This window comes from Podarcis melisellensis (assembly GCF_964234715.1).
Source record: "Podarcis melisellensis genome assembly, chromosome: 17".
NCBI classification, from domain to species: Eukaryota; Metazoa; Chordata; class Lepidosauria; order Squamata; family Lacertidae; genus Podarcis; species Podarcis melisellensis.
In genome coordinates, this window is record NC_138534.1 from 41,515,918 (window position 1) to 41,541,887 (window position 25,970).

At 44.2% G+C, this 25,970-nt stretch overlaps 2 protein-coding genes across 3 annotated transcripts in view; both read right to left on the bottom strand.

Annotated features, from left to right (window-relative positions):
* VANGL1 (VANGL planar cell polarity protein 1) overlaps nucleotides 1–12,086 on the bottom strand; it is a 47,115-nt gene extending 35,029 nt beyond the window's left edge. The window contains exons 1-3 of one of the 2 annotated variants that reach the window (XM_081894374.1): nucleotides 12,022–12,086; nucleotides 7,343–7,565; nucleotides 1,649–1,772 (exon numbers count right to left, since the gene is read on the bottom strand). In XM_081894374.1, the coding sequence (XP_081750500.1) occupies nucleotides 1,649–1,772; nucleotides 7,343–7,413 (195 nt within the window). In that variant the 5' untranslated portion in view covers nucleotides 7,414–7,565; nucleotides 12,022–12,086. Of the gene's footprint in view, nucleotides 1–1,648; nucleotides 1,776–7,342; nucleotides 7,566–12,021 lie in introns of both variants that reach the window. The other variant, XM_081894373.1, reaches the window with a different exon arrangement.
* An 8,478-nt stretch (nucleotides 12,087–20,564) lies between these two features.
* CHD1L (chromodomain helicase DNA binding protein 1 like) overlaps nucleotides 20,565–25,970 on the bottom strand; it is a 28,558-nt gene continuing 23,152 nt past the window's right edge. Inside the window, exons 18-23 of the mRNA XM_081893980.1 lie at nucleotides 25,405–25,613; nucleotides 24,933–25,031; nucleotides 23,462–23,532; nucleotides 23,113–23,227; nucleotides 22,194–22,302; nucleotides 20,565–21,091 (exon numbers count right to left, since the gene is read on the bottom strand). Of these exons, the coding sequence (XP_081750106.1) occupies nucleotides 21,022–21,091; nucleotides 22,194–22,302; nucleotides 23,113–23,227; nucleotides 23,462–23,532; nucleotides 24,933–25,031; nucleotides 25,405–25,613 (673 nt within the window). The 3' untranslated portion in view covers nucleotides 20,565–21,021. The remainder of the gene's footprint in view (nucleotides 21,092–22,193; nucleotides 22,303–23,112; nucleotides 23,228–23,461; nucleotides 23,533–24,932; nucleotides 25,032–25,404; nucleotides 25,614–25,970) is intronic.

Genomic DNA, 25,970 nt, shown 5'->3' on the forward strand with positions numbered 1-25,970 from the left:
AACAAGTCAACACCAAACTATGGCTCAAGTTTGTGGCTTAGGGAGCCACAAAATGGGAATCCAAGAGTTCTGTTTGTTTATTCCATTCTCTCCAGGGAAGGAGTCATCAGACTTATTCACAGACAGTCTAGTTTTTTAGGATGTGCAAACGCTGCCATTGTTTCGGTCCCTCATCCATTTTATCCTATCAGCTAGTTCTGAGATAGGGCATAATTAGTTTTGGGCTAATCAACATCCCTAAGGATTTTCATGGCTGAGGATTTAAACCTGGATCATCCAACACTCTACTCCCTGGGAAGTTTCCTTTGCCACTGTAGACATAACAAGTAGCCAGTGGCAGAAGCTTTTTATCTTGCAATGTTCACCAAATATAGTGTCAGGTATCATCACCAATGTTGTGCTGTGCCCATGTACTCCTGTTCTAGGTGTCAAGACATTTAGTCTGCCAAGTACGAATCTGAAAGAGAGCTGCCATTGAGGAAATTAGATTGCCAAAGGTCTTTCGCTTACTCCCGTGCTCTGCAAATTGCAATAAACTTCCAATGGTAAATATAATTGGTAGATCTTTCTCCCCACGTCATCTTAGCCAAAGGCCAATGAAACCACACAGAAAGATGTCAGTAAGCCAGCCACTGCTTCCCCTTTGCCCTTCAGCAATTTGCAAAACATTTTTGGATTAGAGAACTTTTGCAAGGTACCATATGCAAGGTGAATCTTGCATACTGGTAAACTTTTCCACAGCCCTTCCAAAACTGAAAAGCACATTTTCTTTAAGGCAAGCCATTGGAAGTCGTATTTTTAAAGATGGCAAAAGACTCGCCCAAGGCAAGTTCAAGGCAGTCTGAGGCAGAGGTGAGGCAATCTCTCAAATGCATGTCCAACTCTGAACTGAATTACCTTGGCTGTCAGGTCCAAGACACATTTGGTTGTTTGACTACTCTCCTAAGGGCCTGGTTGGCTTGTTTGTCTAAAAGTCAGGTTTACCAGGAGTGGCAAAGAAACTGAACATCTGTTAGATTCAAATAACAAGATTCCCATCCAAGTGGGCCTCACCAGAGATTACTGCAACAAGGCAGAAGCGTGTGTGTAAGTGTCAGGGGAAAGAGAGAGACAGAGAGAGAATGTGAATGAGTTCTGAAGTCTCTAGTGAGCGGTACAGGAGAAAGGAGTGTGCTATTTTTGTTTGCAGTCAGAAAGCATCAGATCCTATGGAAGACATTAGCAGTCAGTCCACCCAGACATATCAGTTGAAAGATATTTTTCAAATATGTGCTATTTATAGGGCAGCATCCTGTGTCTAGAATAACTCAGATTACAACCGGACACTGGAGCATTGGTCAAAAGCATTTAGGCACATTTAAATATTCCCAGTCTGCAACCTTTGAAGGTAGGCATGATCAGCTGATAGCTTCTAAAGCTTCCGAGGCAATTCTGTGACAGCCTTTGCCATAAAAATGTCATATAAGGAGCATGTCAGCAACAAAATCAAGAGTTAATCTAAGCATATTGCTGCCACACCTGAAATGACATTAGCCTGAAAAACACATTTAGAGTAACAGTAATAATAGCAAGGTGCCAAGATGTTCACTGCCCACAAAATCCTGCACCTGTAGCCCACATTCTGCTGCTCACCTTCCTCACTCCTTACCTGAGCTTCTTCTGCCCGAGAAGAATCATTCCCCAGCAATGGCTCTGCTGTTGGCGCTTGAATGGTAACAGATTTCTCTGATCGGCTTCCATCTTTACTTCGTGGTGATTTGTGCCTGTCCCGACTTCTTTTTCCATTTAAAAAATAAAAAGGAGAAAATGTTTCACATGCTGATTGTTCTGTCCTTCAATGAACAGGCATACATACATATTTATACTTATACACAGGGCATTTTTTCAGACAGAACTTGTCAGAACTCAGTTCCAGTACCTCTTGATATTCTAAGAGAATGAGTTCATGGTGGGTTCCGGCACCTCTTTTTCTAGAGAAATAGCACTGCACACACACACACAAATGTCAATGAAATAAAACAAATTGGCATGCGAAGGCTTTTCAAGTGTTCCCAAGAAGAGAAAGGGCCACGCTGCATAGCCACCCAATTCCTCAGGAGGTTTAAGAAGATTATGAAGGAAGTGCGGTATAGCATTGCTGTGAAGTATCACCTCAGTAAGGAAGATCTGAGGAGATCTTATTTCATTAACCTTTGGTGACCTCACTGGCAATAGGTCATCCATAATCTGCTGCCTCCAGCAAGCACTTCTGAGGACATCGCATGGCAAGCCCTTCAAATATTCTGGAATCTGGTTGACAGCTCTCACTTAGGAGTCTATATACACAAACACACACACCCCCCACAAGGGAAGCTGCAGCAGGGTGAGAGTCTTGGCACCAACCCACACATACGCTAACCATCGCTGGCAGCCAAATCTTAAATCTCTCTCTTGGCCAAGGTTCAAAACATATCCAAGACACAGAACTTCTGGTCAGGCAGTAAGTTGTACTGTACTGGGGCTGTCAATCTGGGGAAAGCCCAGCATTTCAATTGTATAATTTCATTTCTTTTAATAAACTTTTCTTTAGTTTCTTGAGCTGAAAAATTTACGTATGACAAAGTAACTTTTCCCTCCCTCAGAACTCTCTCAGAACAAAATAAAAAAATTCCTTCCAGTAGCACCTTAGAGACCAACTAAGTTAGTTCTTGGTATGAGCTTTTGTGTGTATGCCCACTTCTTCAGATACTGAAGCCTTAGTATTAGGCAGAATAGCTAATAGCCTCCAAGTCCAACATTTACTTGATTGACTGTGGTTTTGGCCAGTAACTTACCGAAAGCAGCTGTTGACTTAATTTATCTTCCTCACTTGGGCATCCCTGTGACTAGCAGTTAACCATGGTGGTTAGAAGAAGCAAGAAAGATTCCAGAACACTTATTCCAGGTATATAATGATGGCCAATACAAATTCAGATCTTTGGACTGATGGTGTCTGTGTGCTGCATTATTTGGTAGCTTACATTTCAAAGGATATGTCTTTTCCTTTTAACATTTCTTCCGAGCAAGGCTCAGGGTTAGGGCGTTTTCTTGGTAGCAGGGGCACTGCATCCCTGATTGCCCCCAGGGACAGGCAGGGGCGTGGGGAAGGGTGTGTGGGCATTGTGCCCCCTCAAAAAAATGTGCCGGGGGGAGGGCCATGGGGGCAGGGCATGCCACCAGAGCGACCCCTACCCTGCCCGATGCTGACGGCGCCCCGTGAGTCCAGCGTTGATTTGCAAGAGTCACAAAAATGATGCTGGGCATTCTTCTCAGCTCCCCTTCCCAGCTGGAGGGAGCCGCGAAAAGAACACAATAGCTCACGGTGCCCTCCCTGCAAGCAGGGCCGCTCGCAAAAGCAGTGCTGGGCTCGCAGGGGCCAGGCTGCACGCCTGCTGCTTCAAGGACACAACAGCTCGAGACACGGCAAGGCGCCATGATGTGCCCTCCCCCCCAAAAATAAGCTGGGCCTAGGGCGACGGCCCCCTCAGCCCCCCCATGCTATGCCACTGCTTGGTAGAGATTATTGTTTCAAGGGATGGGGAACAAAGTAAGAGAGTTAGGACAGCACTCGGACAGAGAAACTTAAGTGACATAGAGGGAAGGTACAAGTTAAGGGAACCGCTACTGGGAGTGATTCTGCACAAAAGGTAAAGAGAGAGGAGGGTCAGAGAGAGTTGGCAGAAAAGAAAATTATTTGTTTCAGAATACTCCTGCTCGATCCTTAATGATAATCAACACCACTTGAAATAAGTATTTTGTTACCCACCTGTAAAGAATTACGTCTCCTGTAGTAAAACAGATAAAGACTCAGGCAAGTCAAGTAGCACAGAAACCCCATCCCCTGAGAGACTATGTCTAAATTCAAGGGGGCCTATGGACTTTAGAAGGGACACAGGTGGCGCTGTGGGTTAAAGCCTCAGCGCCTAGGACTTGCCGACCTAAAGGTCGCCGGTTCGAATCCCTGCTGCGGGGTGCGCTCCCGCTGCTCGGTCCCAGCGCCTGCCAACCTAGCAGTTCGAAAGCACCTCCAGGTGCAAGTAGATAAATAGGGACGCTTACCAGCGGGAAGGTAAACGGCGTTTCAGTGTGCAGCTCTGGCTCGCCAGAGCAGCGATGTCACGCTGGCCACGTGACCCGGAAGTGTCTCCGGACAGCGCTGGCCCCTGGCCTCTTAAGTGAGATGGGCGCACAACCCCAGAGTCTGTCAAGACTGGCCCGTACGGGCAGGGGTACCTTTACCTTTACCTTTTATGGACTTTAGAAACTATATAGTTAACTGTCATATTTTTTTTCTTTTGTCAAAGTTGAAAAAGGAAAAATGGATCAATGGACATGGAACCAAGTAAGAGAGTAGGGAGAGAAACTTAATGACATGGAGAGAAAGGCGCAGATTACGAAAAAGCCATTGGGAAGTGATTCTGTACAAAAAGTATAGAGAGAGACCAGGTGGATCAGAGAGAGTTAGGAGTTGAAAAAAAGCTTGTTTAGAGATGGAAAGAAAGCTCCTAGCAGAGAAGAATGGCAGATCAAGCTGATGGATTACACCAAAATGACCAGAAGAATCAGAAATCAGGAAGACCAAAAATTTAATAAGGAATGGGGAAAATTTGTAACTTATCTTAAAAACCATTGTAAACAGTTAAAATCATTAGTAGGATTGGAATACCACTTGTAGTTTAATGGTGAATTTTAGACATAATGGAGAGGTAAAAAAAGTTGGATTATCATAAAAGATGCAGGAGGAAATGATTAACAATAGGGGAGGAGGGAAGTCCAAGAGATTCTTTGGAATCTTGTTTTTATATGGTAAGTTGGACATGTGACTGAAACATTTGTTTAAATAGTTGTTGATAGTGATTTTGATATGTATTGATAGCAGACACCACTTGAAAGAATGACACTTATGTGATTTCCCATCCCTGCAAATTGTTAAATGTAGTGTGGACTGGACAAGCTTAATTAAACCTGGCACAAGTCCCAGTTTGGCCTGCAAGGCCACACCATGTCCAGTTGCCGCACTCCTAACGTTCTATGTGACGTCAGCCGTGGGGAAGGAACAGAGGCGTCTACGAAGGGGCTATCCGGAATGTTCCTTACAGGGACCCCCACTGGGGCTGGAAGCCTGTCTCCAAAGGGGCATGTTATAAGCACAGATCAGCCGATGGGCAGCTGAAGCCAGTTTTACAGGAATCCGATTGAAATCCAACCACTTGCTGAAAACAGAGCAGTTTCTTCCTCTGCAAACTTCAAACGGACTTTAAAAGGAATCACTCAAACCAACAAGCAGCAGTTACAGCAAACCCCTTTGGAAATACGTTTCATAGAAAATCTGGGGCAGGGAATTATGCTACCTCTGTGGTTCCCAATTAGCTAATTACTGAGGACCCCCGATTTTTCAAAAGCCAAGCCACGGACACTCCCCCCCCCCAAACTTTTTGAAAATTTTGATAACTCTATGGTAGTTACCTTGGCAGTACCGGAAGTACCGGAATGGGTTACTTCTGGGTTTTGGTGGTTGCACATGCGCAAAAGCACTAAATCACACTTTGTGCATGTGCAGAAGCGCCAAATTGCAACCCGCGCATGCGCAGACGCGCCGCTGAGGTTGCGGACACTGCGGGTTGCGAACGTGCATCCCGCCTGGATCACATTGGCAACACGAGCATCCACTGTATATATGTCCAGCGATGTAGCAGAATATCACAATGTTTAGCTGCTGATATAGCACGATGTTGAAAACCAGATGTCACTCATCCCTAATCTGTTTCCTCATTAGGGGCTGACGAAGGAAAGCTGCTCCGCCTCAGTGCCAGGGGAAGGAAGTGCCACGGTGCCTTGAAGTGAAGGCGATCAGCTGCCCTGTTCTCCGTCAGCGTGAGGGAAGGCAGCTCAGATCAGCAGCGTGCTGAGAACATTGTGTGACATCGGCAGTGCCTTGAAATCAGCTGGCCTGCTCTCCCTTGTGTGAGAAGTGATATATTGCTGCGTATTGCCAGGTCAAAATTGTTATCGCAGTGCGATTTCAAAACCGATTTTGACCAATATATTGAAAAATCAAACAGTGCCAAAACAGACATAAACAGTGCTAAAACAAACATAAAAATTTGATATTACCAAGCAAAAAATGACAAAAAAAATCAGTTGGGGGGAGGCAAGGGATGGGCCGCAGACCCCCCTGGGTGCATTCCACAGACCCCCAGGGTCCTCGGACCCCTAACTGGGAACTACTGGGCCACTTCAAACTTCTGCAGCAAACAGGAAGATTTATAGGCCTTATGGAAGAACGGATGCCTTTTTGGACTATTTAAACAAAGATTACAGCATGGTGAACTCGTGAGCAGGATTTGAGCTATGAGCAGCAGAAGTAATTAGATTATAATATTGTGGTTATGATCTGATTATAGAATACAAGATGAAGCAGAAGGGTAGAAACAACAACTCCTTGGAAAATGGGGTAGGAAGTCGACAAAAATAAGGGAAAATACAAAATTGTTTAAAATGGTGAAATGGAATAAAATATAATTTAAAAAGGGGAATATTTATAAGACAACTCCAGGCACCCTTGGAGGAGGAAACTTTTCTAGCTCTGTTACAAGTGAGATTCAGGCCGACTTTTGGCAATGAGACAGCCTTGGCCACTTGCATAATGACCTATGTTGGGAAACGGAGAGGGGCAATACGCCTCGGTTGGTTCGCCTTGATCTCTTGGTGCCTTTGAATCCCGCTCACCATGGTATTTGTCTGAGGAGACTGAGTTGGGAGCAGGGGACAATGTCTGCAGTGGTTCTGCTGCTACAGCAAATGCAGGGCCACAACCTTAAGGGGATACCTGATTCCACTAAGAGGCCATCCCTCTTCCCAGGGAACTCTGGGAATTGTGTAGCTGGGGCCGTAGGTATTGCAGAAAGTGGCACTATGGTGGAAGATGGCAAGGGGAATGAGGTATCCTGACTATGTGGGTCAAAAGCATTATAATGAAAAGGCAACTATATCACGGGTGGGGAACCTGTGGCCCTTCAGATTTTGCTGGACTATAATTCTCATTACCCGGACCATTGGCCATGCTGGCTGGTACTGATGGGTGCGGGGCTCCCAAGAACATCTGAAGGGCCACAGCTATCCCCATTCCAGTCCTGTGTGGAACCAGAGACACAATAAGCAAAGAAAGCATTCAGCGCTCTCCCATAGACCGTTCTCTCTTTTTGTGGATTTGTGCTGGAGCATCCACCAAGACAAACAAGTGTCAAGCAGTACAAAAGTTTCATTACACAACTGAAGGAAGAAGGCAGATTCTAGACCAGATCTGCGATAAAAGTATTCCTACCCTTGTCTCTGGGCCTTTTTGGAGTGACCTGAATAGTGGGAATATCCAGAATAGGTTGACTCAGTATCCATGGTGGAAGAGAAGCCGGGGAACAGAAGACAAAGGCCACTAAGTCCGAAGAAAGCGTTTTGGTGCTTGACTCCGATTTCCGATAATCCGCCCAAAATTTTGAGAGAACAGTAATTTCAGTCTTTAGTTCTAGGGAAGCATCTTCAGCATAAACCTAGGAAAGTAAATATTAATAATGAGATGGACTATTAAACACAAACAAATACTAGGTTCTCCTGCAGTGGTGCCTTTCCTGCTTTGGGGGGTTAATATTCAAACACTCTGAACCCGGGGTGCCGTTAATAGTTGTGTGTTGAAAATAGGGCTGCCATATGTTTGGATTTTCCCAGACAGAGCCGGGAAACGGGCTGGAAAATGCCGTCCGGGTAGAATTTCTCAGAATTTTTTCTCATGATGAGAGGACGATTGTTACTTCTGCTGAAGTTTCCATGCAATTTGGCCCTTAACTATCTGAACATATGAATAAAGAGGATGAAGTCACACCTAGATCTGCTGTACTCTGATCAGTATAGCACTATACCATGCAACATGCTGTTGTTCAATTTGAGGTTTCTCTTGTGCATTTTCTTAATCTTGGATTGGTGATTTTTACCTTGCACACTGGAAGGGCAGCATCTGAATTTAGGAAGTAATCATTGCAATTTTCAAAAGCTTTTGGTTTTGTTTAATGTGTTCAAAAGATGACTGAAGGGCGGGGGGGGGAGAGACGACTGAAGGAAGGATGTTTTACAATGGCCCATACATAAAAGAAGGCCAAAAAATGAAATGACCATGTAGCGGGCAAAGAAATTGCATACAAGGTGGATAAACTTTTTTTTAAAAAAAAATCACTGAGACAGTCAGGATACATTTAGAGTGAGGGTCACAACCAAGAGAAGGGTCTGTTATCAGAACACTGTAGCCAGGACTCTGGAGACACTAATAAAAACACAACCCTGCTGTATCACTCAGGACCTGCTAAGGCAATGCAGCAAAGCCTTTCTTATTGATCACCTGGTAGAACTGAAAGTAAAATGTCAAACTAATATAAGGTTCACTGTGGTCTATGGATGTCAACCTAAACCATCTCTGAAGCAGCATTCTGCGTGAACCAGACCACAATGGTTTGGATAATCATCTCTGCTCAGTAAGCTGAGATACGAACCAACAAGACTTCTGCCCATGCAAATAGCTCTTTTGGTCCTCCCTTTGTGTCATGAACAATCAAAACAAGAAGTCTATAATTAGCCATAATTACCATTTTGTCTGAAGCATGATGTGGAACAAGCCAGGCTATTATCTGAGACTCACTATTCTGGGAGTAAGCTCTACTCAACTTAGTGAGACTTACTTTTGAGTGAACATGTCTGCACCATGCTCTAACCAACTGAGCTAAGCTGCTTATCATAGATAATTGCACTGTAAACCATGGTTTAAGTTTGGTTCTATATCTTGCCTTGTTTCATGGCTGGTAACCGCAGTCCCCCGGTTCAGATTAAATGGGGAACTATAGTTCTTTAGACGCTTCCTGACTTGACAGCTCAGATCACAGAGGGAGGGGCAAAGGAGGTATATGTAAGAAGCAAAAGGCTCATTCATATCTTAGTTTATTAAGCCAATATATGATTCAGTGTAGGCAATGACAGAAAGCGCTGAAATCACCTTGGTCTGCATTGGAGAGAGAAGCTGGAAGCTTAACTAAAAATCTAAAAATATAAAGTTTAGGAGTTAAATTGGTTGGGAAGCATTACAAATATTTATTAGAACAACAAATAATCTTGTGACATTTGGTGTCAATGAATATAGTGAAACCTATGAGAGGCAAAGTGGTCTGGTGGTTAAAGAGCTTGCCAGCCTCTCTGAAGGCCATGGGTTCAAGTGCAGCTTAGTCCCACACTGGGTGGTCACCTGCAATTCACTCAGCAACGAAGCAGTACGTGAACTAATGTGTCTAGTATCTTGATTGCTGCATTGCAGAGGGTTAGACTGGATGAGCCTTTGCCTACCTTCCAAATCTACAATTCTATGATTCGATTTCTGAGTAAAGGACTGCACTGTTACTATAAGGTTTCATGGACCAGATGCATTAATGTTGCTTAAGATTCTAACATTGTTAATATTAGTGCTTTCATAAAGAACTTCTGAAAAAAAAGTGTTCCAGCCTCTATTCTATACGCAAAAGCACCCTAACCAAACCCGAGTGTGTTTTGCCACCAATTATTAACATCCATCTGCAACTTGTGTGTGTAATGCTAGACTATCCTGCAGCTGCTGCCCTCTGCTGAAAAGCAGAATTGCTTTGCACCCTCAAGAATTCAACACTGAGCACTAGAGCTGAATCGCTCTTCTCCATGAAAGCTTATGGCACAATAAATTTTCAGTTGGTCACACAAGACATTTTCCCCCTGATTGCTTTAACAGACTAACATATCAACCTCTCTGGAGCTGTTTCTGTTATAAGCTTTTGAATGAAATGGAACTAGGTATCTCTTCTACCACCATTTCTGTAGTCAGCTGGTAAAACGAGACAAGCTTCATCTTGATGATGCCCAATTTAGTTTATTACCTAAGTGGTCCAGACAGCAGCTGTGATGGCACCCACCTTGAGGAATGATCTCCCTTCCGAGTTCCATCAGGCACCAGCCATTTCAGCAGATTTACAGCAAGAGGCAAAACATCAACTCACCTAGGCATTTGCAAGTTTTTCCACCTTCCTTCCCAAGCCCTGGATGCTATAGCTGTATATTTTACTGCTGTGCATATTTTGTGAACCACCATGACATTACTTTTAACTAAGGGTACTGTCTAAATAAGTTATGTAAATAAATGAATCTAAAGTGTAATAATATTCTTCTTAGGCAGACGTAACTCACAACAATACATTACTAAAGGCACCCAACAGCACAAGCTCAGAGGTTTTGGAAGGATATTCCCTTCATAAAATTGATCATAACTGATTTCTTCCTTAAGGCTTTACAGTCTTTTCCAGCTAAACAGTCTCAACTGAGACTATTTAATTGGCACACAGGGCTACCTTATAGATGCAGTATTTTCGAACTTGCATCAAACAGCTTGTTTTTACTTAACACCAGAGTTTTACGGGGCAACACACTTTCCATTCATCAAGGGAATATTTTCTCTACTGTAGGAAAGACCTGTTGAATCACGGGTTGCATGCAACCTAATTCTATGCATAATATCTAAGCAGATTCTGAGACACACTGGTGTATAACCCAGAACCCACAGTGTAGCTAAGTATTTGTGCAGTGGATTGATTTCTTACATTGTCTTTTCATGCTGATATTTTTGCATTTCCTACATGGAACTCACTCATACAATCAAACAAGGGCTTTAGAAAGTACTGCAAGAAATCTTGCAATCCCAAATCATAACCAGCACTAGACGTCTGTCCAAGTTTCCAAGCAACCTCCAGGATAGGGTGTTGCTCAAGGCTTTTGCCTGGAATTAGCCTATTTTGGTTAATGACTCCCTAAAACACCATTCACTTTGCAGTAACTGTGCCTGTAAAGGAAGGAATGTGGGAGGAACCAGCCTTCAACAATTCCTCTCGCCAGGCTCACTATGGCAACTTGCGGTGGCAGAGCTGGGTGGAGATCATCTCGGCAACTACACAGTTGTCCCTGCTGAAAGTGGGGAGGAATCTTCCCGTCCAACGCTCCAAGGGTAGGAAGGGGTTGCCAGCAACCTGGCTAAGGTGGCGCCAAGGGTCAACCTGCAGACCTCCCATGCCAGCAGCATTCAGTTAGTCACGCTCCCTGTCCTTCCCAGCTTCCAAAGTCGTTTGGCAGCTGCATGGCCATGCCGACCAAACTGTTGCCTGCCCACCCCTGCCACCCTTCCAGCTTGAAAGCAGAAACAGCAGATGGGTGCTCTCACTTTCCAGGAGAGGGTCCCAACTGTCCCAGGAAGGGTGGACAAGGGTGGGTGGGTGTTGCACACTGCAGCTTGAAGGCAGCAGCGACGCTCAGCCCTACGTGCTTCCTGCTGGCCTTGCAAAAGGCCCCTGGGCTGGGGGTCCATTGCCACGAGGTGCCCAAGGCAACTTCAAGCAACAGCGCCCCAACCAGAAGGCACTCATCGCTGCCCTTCTCCCTGCAGATCCGGGTACATCTCCACTCATTAAACAGGGTGCCTCAGCTAATGCTGCCTGCACCCCCAGAGTTGGCACCAGTCTGTAGCATGAGGTAAAAGCAAGCCATGCCCAGATGCAGTGGCAAGGATGGTCCAAGCTAGCAGACAAAGTAGCCCAGTGGGTTACTCTGCAAAGCGGACGACAACTTGTTCTAGCCCGGAGCTCAAGCAACACAAATTCAGAAGCTGCGGTTCCCGGTTTGGAACAGGGTTCCCCCCCCAGCCCCGGGCTCCGGGGAAGCGGCAGTCAGGCCTGCTCCTCCGGCGAAAGGGAGCGGCTGGCGCACAGAGCGGCACTTGCCCTCCCGGTGCCCGAAAGCAGAGTCGGGCTGGGCGGCCGCGCTCCCTTCTCGCCCGGCAGAGCGACGAGGGTCTCCGGGCGCGCAGAGGGCGAAGAAGCCCCGCGTCTCCGGGCTCTGCGAGGAGGATCGCGCCTGCCGGGGCGAAGGAGGAGGAGGAGAAGGAAGGAGGCGACTGACCTCTCGCCCGCCGCCGCGCCATCCTGCAGCTCCCGGTGGACGGAGCGCGCAACGCGCCAGCCTCCCCGCCCGCCCGCCCGCTCGCCGCCTTCTGCTCCGGCTCAGCTCCAGGCTCCGACTCGGCGGCTGCAGCGGCGCTTTCCGCTTCCTGTGCCCAGGACAGCGGCGGCAGCGCCCCGCCCGCCCGCCGCCGAGACTAGCCCTGCCTGCCTCGGCCTGCTCGGAGCCTGGACGCGCCTGTCCCTCGGAAGGAGGACTGCCAGGGCCGCTTCCCGGCGGAGAGACGGGGCGGGGCGGGGGGAGCTGCCGGCCTCTCGGCGGGGAGAAGGAGGTGCAGCCCGGTCGTGTGCAGGCTTATTAAGGGCGAGCCAGCCCCGCTCTGCTGGGCGGGCGCACGCTCTCCCAAGTCGGGGCTGGCTGGCTCAAAAAGGCGGCTGCACTTGAATACAGTGGTCTTACTTTGCAAGCCTTCGGGCTGCCCTGCCCAAGTCACGGGTCCGCGGCTTCCCCTCTGGATTTTGTGGGATCCCCTGCTCTGGAGCTTGTGCCGAGTAGACATCACTGAGCTCCACACCAAGGAAGGAGTTCGAGGGTTTCCTGCAAACTATCTTGAAGCTTGTCACCAAAAAAGTTGCAAATACAAATCAATACGCTGCTGTTAAGCAACCAGCAGTGCAGCCCAGTTTTATTTAGGGTTCTGACTTATTCTCTCTGGCCTCAGAGAGAGAGTCAGATAAGCAACTTGCTTCTTCAATATGCTGGCAGCCTCGGAGAGAGATCCGAACTCCCAGGAATGAGGCTTCAGTTTACATAATATTGAAAAAAAGACTCCACCCTTTTTTCACAGCTTTGTGCATGCGCCTTTTGCGCTTGCTACAGTTCTCTGCAAATGTAAGCTATTAAGTTTCATACACGAGGCACACAAACATAGCTTTTTATGCACATTAAACATAACGATAAGAAATAAACATCCTCTAGATTTTCCGATGGTGTTTCCAAAAACCTTCACTACCCTCAACTCAAAGGTCCAACCCCATTGCGCAAGAATCTCAGCTCCATGGCTCCTAGTATTGCATAGAACAAATAGATACAGGAAAGGCGGGGCTCCAAAAAGCACTGGGTGGACAGGGGTGTGATCCATGACATGGCAGTGGTTATCAGGGAATTCTATATAAAAACTATTACTGTATTGGTCTGAATATAAGCCTCACTTTTTTCCAAATTTTGACCATGAAAAGTTTTGTGACCCTACAAAAAATGGGTTTTATGATACCGCTGCTGAAACAGACATATGGTAAAACAGAATGGGTGTGAGTGCCCATAGAATTTTAAGGGAGCGGCTTATATTTGGGTATTCTCTCTCCCCCCCCCCGAATTTTAAAGGTGCAGCTTTTATTGGGGTGTGGCTCATATTTGGGCCAATATGGTAAGATTCATGTTTCTGTGCCAGGAAGCAGAGGGCTGAAATATTTTTCAGCCTGTATTTTCTAACATCAAACAGGAAAACTATATTCTCTCAACTGTATATCTTAAGTCTGTTTTTGATTCAAAAGAGATTAACTCTAGGGACAGCTTTTTAAAAAACAAAAACAAAAAACCCAAAAACAGATATTACATGTAATCCCAAGGTAAATCTTACCAACTCCATTCTAATAAAGGCAAGGGTCAGACAAGGATGTGTTCTTTATCTGAAGAACACCATATGTTTCTCCCCAAACCATATGTTTGAGATTAGCTGGTAGCAGAAATCCCTTTGTTTACTATATGCCAACGACACTATTACTTTCACTACTACAACATGCCTGAATGGTTAACAATCAACTGTGATACAACTTCATAAAGTTAGATAAGAATAAAAATAGACCCTGGATGGATGGGCATGCAATATAACTAGCCAAGTAATAACTTTACATATCTGGAAGTTGTTCAGTTACCTTGGTCCTTGTCAGATTCAAAATGCAACATCAGATACACTGAATATTCAAGCTGCCCTACAGAGGTTCTAGTATACAAAAAGCAAGCATATGCTTTTCATTTTGAATGTGTACAATGCCTGTAGTATTCATAATGCCTTGAGAATCACCTGAGCCATGGAGACAGGAGACGCCAAAGGCGGGCATTTCGAGAAAAGCCTCTAAAACTTGTTGTTTGGGGATGTGAAGTGCTCTCCCAATAGAACCCTGACCATGTGCATGACTTGCTGAAACATCTGCTCACAGTCCCTCTAATGTTGAGTAAGTGTTGAGAATGACCTGACCGCATTCTGCTGTTATTTACTGCCCAAATAAAACTCACCTCTTTGCACAGTGCGTGCACCAGCTGTCAGGGCTAGAACAAGACATTTTGGTACCTGAGATGAGCCACAGATTGGCACCCCACTTTGCCACCAGTTTAGTGAGATGGAGGTGATGGTGTGGGCAAAATTATGCTTTATCTGGGAAAAGTGCAAAGTCTGACTTCTAAATACAACTCCAATACACACCACTTTGTAGCCCTCATGCAATGAAGCACACAAAAATCAAGTTGTGGTGTTTTGCGCCCTCTGGAACTCTCAAGAGGTTACCTGTTTTTAGCATTCCAGTTCTGATACCAAGGATCGTTGTGTGAGCGCTGTGTTGCCCCCTACATAGTAACACACCCAGATATTGGCTTCCCCATAATGCTTACATGGTCACCTTGAGCCAATTACAACCTCTCAGCCAAACCTACCTTACAGGTTTGTTGTGAGGGAAAAACGTGTGAGGAAAGGGATTAGGTACAACCCATTTATCTCCAACAGATAAATGGAATGAAATAAAGTTTAAAATAGATATGGTTGGGAGAAACATTATTGCCTTACAATATACAGTTTGAAACAAGCTTTCCTCCCTTAGTATGCAAAAAGGCCACCTCTGTATTGCATGGGGACTTGCAGTGTGCACACATCAACATGTGTTCATGTTGCCAGAGAGAAGATGCATTCAATATCCAGTCTGGATATGAATTTTACAGATAACCTGGGATGGCAGCTAAGTCTTCAAACCTATGCACACTCACCTGTGAGTAAGCCCAACTGAACATAGTAAGACACTTCTGAGTAAGCATGTATAGGTTTATGTCTTGAATCCTAAAGACTAGCTGATGTGAAGCAACTAAACAGAGCAACCACAGAAAGGAAAAAAATAAAAATTAACACCAAGCAACCAGAAACATTTTTTTTAATGAAATCAAAATGTCTGTTCTCCATCATGACAGAAAAAAGGCATACATTTACTGTATTGAGTTTTCACGTGCATTATCTCAGAAATCCTTACAGCAATCTTGCATAGGTCAGTGTGGTGTTTATTATTCCCACACAGATTGGTGGAACAGAGGAGGAAAATGATTCAGGGATGTTACCAAAGAAGAGAACCAACTGAGCTTTTTATTTCTCTCCCAGTGTTGCCAATTGTAATTATGCCTCAGCAATTCAAAATATGGCAACACACAACAGACAAGTTTATACATGAGGGGAAGAGGGCACGGCTGGGAGCTGGAACTGTATATGGGAGTGTTTGTGGGGGCAGATTCTGAATCCCACATCTCTGAACCTAGTAGAATGCTTTTTCAATTTAAAAACTTGATGGCGCTAATCCACCAGCTGAAGGGGAAACCATGTGTGAAAACAGAACTTTCAGAACCAATCTATAGAGCAGGTCTTTTCTTACTAACTGTGCTTGCTGAAACACAAACCCCTTCCTATGTGATACAGTGACCTTATGGAAATCAGAAGTTTTTAAAGCTAGTCTCTCCTCTCACACCCCACCCCACCGATTCCACCTGTCTTTTCAGGAGGCCAGGGGCATGGCTGGATTGGAGCAGTTGGGAACAGAACAGCTGAAATATCTTAATGGAGAGCCAGTGTGGTGTAGTGGTTAAGAGCGGTAGTCTCGTAATTTGGGGACCCGGGTTCGCGTCTCCGCTCCTCCACCTGCAGCTGCTGGGTGACCTTGGGCCAGTCACACTTCTCTGAAGTCTCTCAGCCCCACTCACCTCACAGAGGGTTTGTTGTGGGGGAGGAAGGGAAAGGAGAATGTTAGCCGCTTTGAGACTCCTTAAAAAAGGGAGTGAAAGGCGGGATATCAAATCCAAATTCTTCTTCTCTTCTTAATGTAAATGGTATTCCCACATGGAGGGAACTTTTCCTTGTCAATCTACCAAATCTCAAATGATTGTGATATCACCTTAATCAGCTATTAGGATTCCTTTTAAAACCAGATATCTCTGCCCAGGCATGCAAGAATCTGACAATTTTAGAAGACATTTTTGTTAACTTTTCAATTGTTTAAGGAGATAGTGTCTTCAATGTATAGAGCCCTAATAGCCCCTGAATATGGCAATCTTTTAAGTGCAATAATGCCCTGAGCAATGGACCTAGAAATTCATATAACTAATGAAAAATAGGCCGCCTTGTGGTCTGACAGTGAAATCAGTTTCTGTCATAATCCAGGAGTCTGTGTTAAAGTTATTGCACAGGTGGCATTATGCACCAGTAAGGCTATCCTAGATAGCTAAAGAAGTTGGCCCCAATTGTTGAGGGAAATGTGCTGTTAAAGGTACAGTGGTGCCCCGCAAGACGAACGCCTCGCAAGACGAAAAACCCGCTAGACGAAAGGGTTTTCCGTTTTGGAGGCGCTTCGTAAAACGAATTCCCCTATGGGGTTGCTTCGCAAGACGAAAAAAATCTTGCATCCCCCCGCGGGTTTTTTTCGCTTTTTTCTTCCTTTTTTAAGCCGCTAAGCCGCTTATCAGCTGTTCCGCTGATAAGCCGCTTAACAGCTGATCGCTGGAAGCCGCTTGACAGCTGTAGCGCTAATCCGCTAAGCTGTCAATGGGCTTGCTTCGCAAGACGAAAAAACCGCTATACGAAGAGCCTCACGGAACGGATTAATTTCGTCTTGCGAGGCACCACTGTACTTATATCCATGTGTGGTGGCACTGTGATAACATTAAAACCTTCTGGAGCAATGTATTTACAAAAAATAACTTAGTATGTAACATGGTGGTTAAATTGTCTCCTGCAGTGCTGCTGCTAGGAATTAAGACTCTTGATCACTCAAGGTTAGCCCTATAATGAGCTTCCAGCATTTCTGTTAACACCTGCACGGATGCAGATTGCCCAGATCCTGGAAGAAAGGGGAGGATCTGAACACTGAATACATGGCAAATTTTATCGAATATATGAATTGTTTAGATCAGTGCTTCTCAGCCTTGGGCCTCCAGCTGTTTTTGGACTACAATGCCCATCATCCTTAGCTAGTAGGACCAGTGGTCAGGGATGATGGAGGTCCAAGGTTGAGAGACAATGGCTTAGATCACAGAAAGAAACCACCAGTGTATCTGAAGAAGTGTGCATGCACACAAAAGCTCATACCAAAAACTAACTTAGTTGGTCTTTAAGGTGCTACTGGAAGGAAATTTTTTTTTTGTTTTCACAGACAAATTATCCTCTAGTAGTCAATTACCAGAGATAGAAAAGGCTTCGCAGTTGTATAGTTGCACTGGGACTACCATCATATTTTTTTAGGCAGCAGGCAAAAAGGTTTCTTCTATAACCAGGACTTAAGCCTTTAACTCTCTCTGCCCCCTGCCTGCCCCCCAACACACATACACAGAGAGATTCGGAGTGGAAGACATTGCCCTCTCTCCCGCTTTTTAGCAGTGCCCTGCCTGCATTTCCAAGAAAAGGGCTGAAGGAAATGGTGCCATGTTTCTGGGTCCACCACCAGGCACCAAGAATGAGGAATTAAAAAAAATAAAATAAAATAAAAGGGGCTTTATTCTCCCAAGTGAGGCTCACCTGGTGCCTTCATTATACTACCTATAGATACCAAGGAAAAATGTTCCTTGTGAACTGAGGCCTGGAATGTTTTTGTGGGAGAGGGGGGTGGTTATTGATTTCCCCCCTTGTTTTTATTCTGTTTTTTTTTTTTTGTATTTTTATGCCCTGAAATTTTTGGATGAGGGGCAATCAATCAATCAATCGAATTTTCAGAGGAGCCTCTAAGACCCTTCACATGAACTGAAAACAACCCCAAGGAACTGTGCAGGTCCCTCAACTTTCCATTACATCACCACCCCCATTGTAAAAAGTTATAAAACGTGGATAAATATGGGATAATTAAAATAAAACGTATTATTATCACTCAAAACTTATCTGCTGGTTCTGCTGCATCAACATAGGCGTGCCTTTAAAAACATATATATTAAAGATTTCCTTGGTTTACAAAACAACGTGCATTCTCTTTTTTCAAGTTGCAGTCTTTTTTATATTTGATGTAAAAACATTATGTGTAGAAGGTTATTGTTGTATACAGAATAAGGCTGGGGAAGAAGGGGGGGGAGGGGGTTGGGACAATAATACCCAAGTGTGTCTGTGGGGTTTTATGCCCGTGTCACTTGGGCAGGTTCTCTTTCTATCTGTTTTATTATATTTTTCCTTGGTAGTAGTGAGAGAGGTTGGGGGGCAGGGCGTGGTTGGTTGTCTTTAGTTGGCTGCAGTGAGATTCGTTTGCATCTGTGTGTGAGAAAGGTTGAGTCACATTGATTCATGTGCCGCCAGTAGTTTGTTATATTCTTGGGCTGCGTATGTGATACAGGGAAGCCTCCTCTTTCAAGGTGTGCCTGCTTCTGAAAGTAAATGATCTCAGCCAACAAATCACACTACATATTTGAAGGTGCCTCGGTTGTTCCAGAGGTTTTGTCATTCTGACATTCTGAGTTTGGCTTTTGCCCACCGTAGGGGATGTCATGGGCCCAGCTGCCCAAGGCCGGATTGCGCTCGACAGGATGGGTTTCCCGGTGGGTTGGCTGCAGCTGGGCGAGGCCTGTACATCATGGCAGTTGGGGCACATCCTGGCGAGCCCGTACATCATGGCAGTTGGGGTGCATGGAGTTTCCGTAGGATGCAAGACTGTAGCTGCTCTGCAATTGTGCACACCTGCAAATAGTCCTGTCCCTGGCCACGCTTCATCTTTCAGGCCTCCCAGTTTCTCTCATGAAATTGGGGATGGGAGCAAAGGGGATGGGGCTGCTGGCCTTCAGGGTTTGCCAGTTTTCTGCCTTCTCCACCCCTCCGTTTCTTGTATGTGTCTCCCCAGCTGTGAGTCCGTCTCCCTCAAGGCCCCGTTTGCTGTCTTTGTCCACCTTTGGGGAGGTGGTCTCCAGCTTCTTCCTCCTGCTGCATGCCTTCCCCCCTCCTTAGTTAGATGTTGACAAACTGAGCCCCAGGAGCCTAAGTCCCAGAAAAATGTCTCTTTGCACACACCTCTTCCCTTTTAAGATTTCTTACCTGCCCTTCACAAGAAGGTCCCAGGGTGGTGACAGCCATATAGCATGCAATTATAAAAAAAATTGGTAATAGAAGCCCAGTTAGAAAGGGAACCCAGGGGTCATCTAGTCCAACCCTCTGCAATGCAGGTAACTGTTCCAGATGGAGAACAGTTTAAACTTCAGCAAAAGGAGATGAGTGTGACAAAAATGTCAGTAAATAATACAATAATAATTTATTTATACCCTGCCCGTCTGGCTGGGTTTCCCCAGCCACTCTGGCGGCTTCCAACATAATATTAAAATACAATAGTCTGTTAAACATTAAAAGCTTCCCTAAACAGGGCTGCCTTCAGATGTCTTCTAAAAGTCTGGTAGTTGTTTTTCTCTTTGACATCTGGTGGGAGGGCGTTCCACAGGGCGGGTGCCACTACCGAGAAGGCCCTCCATTCCCCACACTTCTGATGGTGGGTGGAACTAACACAAGAGGCTGCCCCCATGCAAATATTAACTCCTGAAAAGGTTGGTAGGAATGGAGGCAGCCTTTCAGATCATTGGCAGCATCCTGGGCAAGTTATTTCATTTTTCTAAATATCCTATCATTCTCCACCCCCCAGGCTCTGAGCAGCCCAAGTGTTTCAGGACATACCTTCCATCTGGCTTCCTTGGATCAAAGGTTTACTGAAGGCTGGTGGCTTTCTCAATGGTCTGAGGCTTATTTTACATATATATTCAGGCTGAACGGAAATGGAGGGTTTCCCAACATTAACACTCCACCAGAGACCCCATTAGGGTTCTAGGGGCATCACCCAAACCGCCAGTGTTTGATTCTCACAGAGGGCAAGTTAGGCCTTATTGTCTTTTCCAGCACCAGTCCCAGAACTGCCTGATTTTCTCCCTGAAGCACGCAGACACTTTGATGGCACCACCTCCAGCCAGGGTCAAGGGACGAAGTTGTGTCTTTTTCTGCTCCTTTTCCTAAAGCATCCTTAGTGAATTAGTTTCCATAGCAACATTTTGGGCTAAGCTTATACTTTCCTGGCAACTGTTGGCACAGAGAATATTAACCTAACTGGGCTGATTGACTTCATCAGCAGTTTGCAAATATGACAGCCCTTGCAAGATCTACACAACATTTTCAGTGGCCCTAAGAAGACAGCTTTTAATTTGGTATCTTTGCCCACCTTGTCAATCACAAAGCTTTATGTTCTTCCAAGTAGCAGAACCCATTTCACTTAAAAGATTAGACAATTCAGTCATATTTTACAAAAGTGGTTTATTTTAAAAACACAGCTGTTCTCAAATGTTTTGAAAAAATAAAGTTTTTTTTTTAAAAGTACTTCACTGGGAGATGGAAGCCCAAGTCACACTGCTATAGTGCTGCTCTTGTCTGCTGTGTGGCTCCAACTGTACTCAGCGTCAACAAGTCTTATCCAAGCCCAAATACTCAAGCCAGTTTTAGGAGGCTTGTTTGTGGTGAAGTACAAAAGTACAGCTTCTGATCTAAAAACTTGGATGCATGATGGAACTCTGTCTTAATTTCTGGTGTGCATCACTGATATAGAGAGACAGATTTCTAAACATGCTTCTTGTGTGCCTGCTTAAATAAACAATTATAAAGAAAGTCAACATGAATCTTGACTGGCTGCAGAAAGAGCAGGAAGCAGCGCTGTGAACTGTGAGTGGTTATTTCTCATTGATTTTTGAACACCTTCATGGTTGCAGCGATGATGCTGATGTGGATGCTTGTGAAGATGATGCCTTGTTTCTAGGAAAGTAATATCTAAAGAGAATAGTTAAGGAGTTCTCAGCAAATACCTACAACTATTATTACCTTTAGTCAGGAAGTAAAATATTTACGTACTTATGCACGGAGCTCGTGCTGGAGCTGCTTACATAAGATTGCAGATTTTAATGCGATCTGTGTACACTTACAGTGGTACCTTGGTTCTCAAACTTAATCCGTTCCAGAAATCCGTTCCAGAAATCCGTTTCAAACCACAGTGTTCCAAAACCAAGGTGTGCTTTCCCATAGAAAAGAATGCAAAATGGATTAATCCATTCCAGAGTTTTAAAAATAACCCCTAAAACTCAATTTAACATGAATTTTACTATCTAACAAGACCACTGATCCATAAAATGAAAGCAATAAACAATGTACTGCAGTCACACAATTAATCAATCAATCAATCAGTAGCTGAACTGGGTTCCACGTAGGCACAAAAACAAAACAAAAAAGAGCCGCAAAAACAAAAAGGCAAAATAAAGACCTCAGCGTAACACTCAAAATGGAAGTGTGGCACTCAAATTGGAAGTGTAACACTCAAAACGGCGCACGTTTAGCTTCCAAAAAAAAAGTTCACAAACCAGAACACTTCCTTCTGAGTTTGCAGTGTTTGGGTTCCAAGTTGTTTGAGTACCAAGGTGTTTGAGAACCAAGGCACCACTGTACTTGGGAATAAACACCACTCGAAATGATAGTACTGTACTCATATCTGAGTAAATATGTGTAGGATTGAGCTGCAATAACATTTCCCTCAAAGTCACAAAAATGTAATGCTGTAGTCTTCCAGAATTGCAGGACGAACTGCAACTTATCTGCCTTTTGTATTAAGAAACCTGTGAAAGGAGGTTGGGGAGAGAGCAGAGATTTTCTGTTCCACCACTACCTCGTGGCCTCACTAAAGACCAATGCATGACCTCCAAAATTGTTGGGAAAGTGGTAAGGCCTGTTACTCATCAAGCAGTGCTAGTCTGGTGCTTTAACATTTGGAAGGTCCCAATTTGCTGTGTAAAACAGATGCAATTAATTTCCAACCTCTACATTCTGGCTTTTACAGATATGGCAGACTGAGAACTGCAAGATGTGCACTTCAGAAGGATACACAAATGTGGGGATGCCTTTTGTTGTCAAGTACTTCCGGATAAGACGCTCTGTCCCATACCAATTAAAACCTTTGGTTGAGTATCCAATGCGGGGCAGGTGGACACTTGCTGAGAGAAAGAAATGAAAAATGCTATCTGAGTTGTAGCTCACGTGAAAACAAAGGATATGTAACTAGGTAGTTAATATTGCAAAGGAAATTCTTGTCAAGGGCCCAAAAAGGTTAAGGATAGGTAACTGGAAGCCAGGGGTGCAACCTGGCCCTAAACATTAGCCACAAATCCCAAGGACCTTCTCCTACCTGTTCCAGAGGCAAAGAGTTATTTAACCCCCCTTTGATCCTGTGTGAAGAACAGCAGAGTCTTCGGCATACTTCAATTTATTTATACTCCGCCTATCTCTCAGCACAGGACCCAAGGCAGCTTACTAAATAATTTTTAAAAAAATGCAACTAAAACCACTCCATCCAAATAAATATTTAAACACAATTACGTAAGTTACCCTATTAAAGACAGCATTGAGAACACATAGGCGAAAGATATGCAAAGGGAATAAACTAGGAGTGTTGGGGACACCGTAACCTCTTTAGTGAGAGGTTAAATTATCAGAAACGTTTAGTTGTTTTGGCTTCTGGTGGTGATAGTGAGAATTCCAAGCTTTTATCAGCAGCGAGGGAACTAATATTGCCCCAAGCTGCAGGTGCACTGCAGAAAACGTGGGAAGCTTTCAATTCCAAACAGTTGACATTATTCACCACAGGCGGGGTTTCTGTTGACATGGAGTCCTCCAAGAGAATAACTCCATAATGGCAGGAATTCTAGAGGATCAGAATGTCCCAGCCATCCCTTTCAACTTGTTTAAACGGGACTTCAGGCACTAACCTCAACAACTGGCACACTTGCTGTCACAGGCACACTTACCATCTCTATCTTTGGCCGCAAGATAAATTTTCTTTAATCCCCTTTCCAAAGCAGGGAGATTAATTCCAGACAAGTTGTTCGAACGGTCTCGGTGCTGTGCTACAATAAGGGCCAGCTAGGAAGAAATCATATATGATGTGATCAGATAAACAGAAAATTAAGTGCATGGCTTATAGGCAAGAAACACTCCCACTCTTTTCCCCACCTTTTTATTATTTTTATTTTTGCAAATACACTTATACTTCTGGAATAAGTATGAAACAATTCTGATACTCTAGCTTTTATGTTAGGAACAAGATTTGGAATGACTAAAACGAAAGAAATGCAAACCATCTGTTTGTATAGTTACCAAGTCATGTCCTTTGTTTCTGGATTCCTTATCATCGATGGGGAATAAAAGAGTTCCTCCCAATGTCAAGTCTACAAAAATAATTAAGAACAACGGTAAAAAACACTGAATTCTGTGGAACACTGAGGGGAAAATGCACTCAGGATGAATTTCTGAAAGTCAGATTGGCTGTATTGCTCTCTCTTTCATGTACTTAGCATAATGCTGATTTTTCATAGATGGTGAACATAGTAGACAAAACAGAATTTAATTAATTAATTAATTAATTAATTAGAGTATGATATTTTCTAGCTCCTTAACTGGGCTTTCCTGTCTCCTGTGTAGATTATTCCAGATTGTTTCCATCAAGTTGCGAGGAGAAAACAATAGAGAAGGAGATTTCTAAATTATGACTGCAACAGTTGTATGTTCCATCAGTCAGCTGGCAGTGCTTTCAATGTCAGCATTCATTGGATTATAGGTTACCAACTGTTTACAGGTGTGCTGAGATGTCACACTGCAGGGATGTGGGGATATGAATAATGGGATTAATAATGGGATTAACCCACATTATCTTAGTATTCGTTAATCTTGTAAAGTAGGTCAGTATTATTATTCCAAATTTGGGGAGCCAAGTATGAGAAAAAGAGAAAGATTTGTTTAAGGCCACATGGTGAGTTTATGGCTAAAATGAGATCTGAGCGAAGAATCCAGTTTATACTCTTAGCTGATTCAGGGACATTTATTTATCTATTCATTCATTCATTCCCTGCCTTTTCCCTGATAGAGATTTAAGGCAGCTTACAGATAAAATAAGGACAGCTAAAACACGGAAAAAACCCCACAATCATTAAAAAACAAACATTAATAGGCATTAAACATTAATAGAATATATGATCTATGAAAAACATACAGACAATCATAGCAAAAACAGCATGGCATCAGCCCCATCAATAAACTGACTATTTTGGGAGTAGTCAGCTCCCAAATTCCTGTTGGAACAAGAAGGTATTCACCTGCTGGCAGAAGGACAACAAGGAGGGAAGCAGTCTAACTACTCTAGGGAGGGAATACCAAAGTCTGGAAGCAGCCACTAAGAAGGTCCGATCTATGTAGCATAACGGATAAATTTACGCACCAAAGTGCATTCACTCGTAAGTTTACTTACACCTGGCAAGTAAGAGACTGGAAGTGAATACATGAAGCAACTGTCATCCAATAAATCTTAGCACAGGCTTCTCTTACAGCTTTACTCTGCCCTAGAAGAGATGGTAGCTCTTTCCTCACAGACAGTAACGAACAAGAAAGTATAAGGAACAATTTCCCGTCCATTCCAAACAGTTTAATCTAAGGCAGAGAAAATCAGAATATACTTTCCAAATGAGGCGTCTTAAATGCTTACACTATAAATGAGATCATTTGATTAAAAATAACAGTTTAAAAAGGAGGAATCCCCTAAAACTACAGCAGCTTTTACCTATCTCTTGCTTACCTTTCATCTTTCCTGCCAGCTCATATATTTTCCTTGGCTGGTCAGAGCGATTCCCCAGAGCTGTGAACAAGCCTCCTCTTCCCCAACGGCCCGAGTCATCTGAAGCAAAGAGTTAGATGATACTATTTTAAAGGGAGGGAAAAGGTCCATGAAACTGAAGCGGCTTAGTCCTGCTGGCCACATGACCTGGAAGCTGTGTGCCGGCTCCCTCAGCCAGTAAAGCGAGATGAGCACCCCAACCCCAGAGTCTTTCGCAACTTAACTGACAGGGGTCTTTTACCTTTACCTTTTTAACAACTCTCAGCACCCTTAATACCCTACAGCTCCAAGCCACGACTGTTTAAAGCAGTATCATAGAGCTTTAAATGTGCAGCGTGAATGTGACCTAAGAGGAGGCTATGGGTGCTCAGAAATCCAACTAATCTGGTGAATAAAAAACGAGGTCTCTTCTAGCAAAGTCTGCTCCACCTACCTACACAATGCACAATGATGGCATCCTCTTCTCCTGCAGAGGGGTGGGTAACATCACCTATAACATACTTGATGGAGCTCAGGTCAGGGTCTGCGTACTCCAAATCCGCACCCATCCCACTTTCTAAATCTCTTTCCATCTCCTCTTCGCTGCTCTCGTCTGACTCCAGGCTGTAAGACCTGTAGTGATTTGCTTCCCACCAGGCCATCCTGAATTTAAAAAGAAGAAGCAGCAGCATGCATCAGGTTGTTAAGAGAGGTTTCCCATGTTTTGTATTAGCAATACACCACCTATTTTTCTGTAAACTCAATAATAATAATAATAATAATAATAATAATAATAATAATAATAATAAACATAAATGGTCAACTGAGTTCCAGCCTTCTGATCAAGGCACAGCCCAGGGATAATATATGGAGGAGAGGTTTATCGGTGGCTTCTGGCCATGATGTCTTTGCTCTGCTTCCTCAGTTGCAGGCAGCAATGCTTCCAAATACAGTGGTACCTTGGTTTCAGAACAGGTTAGTTTATGAACAACTTGGATTAAGAATGCTGCAAACCCAGAA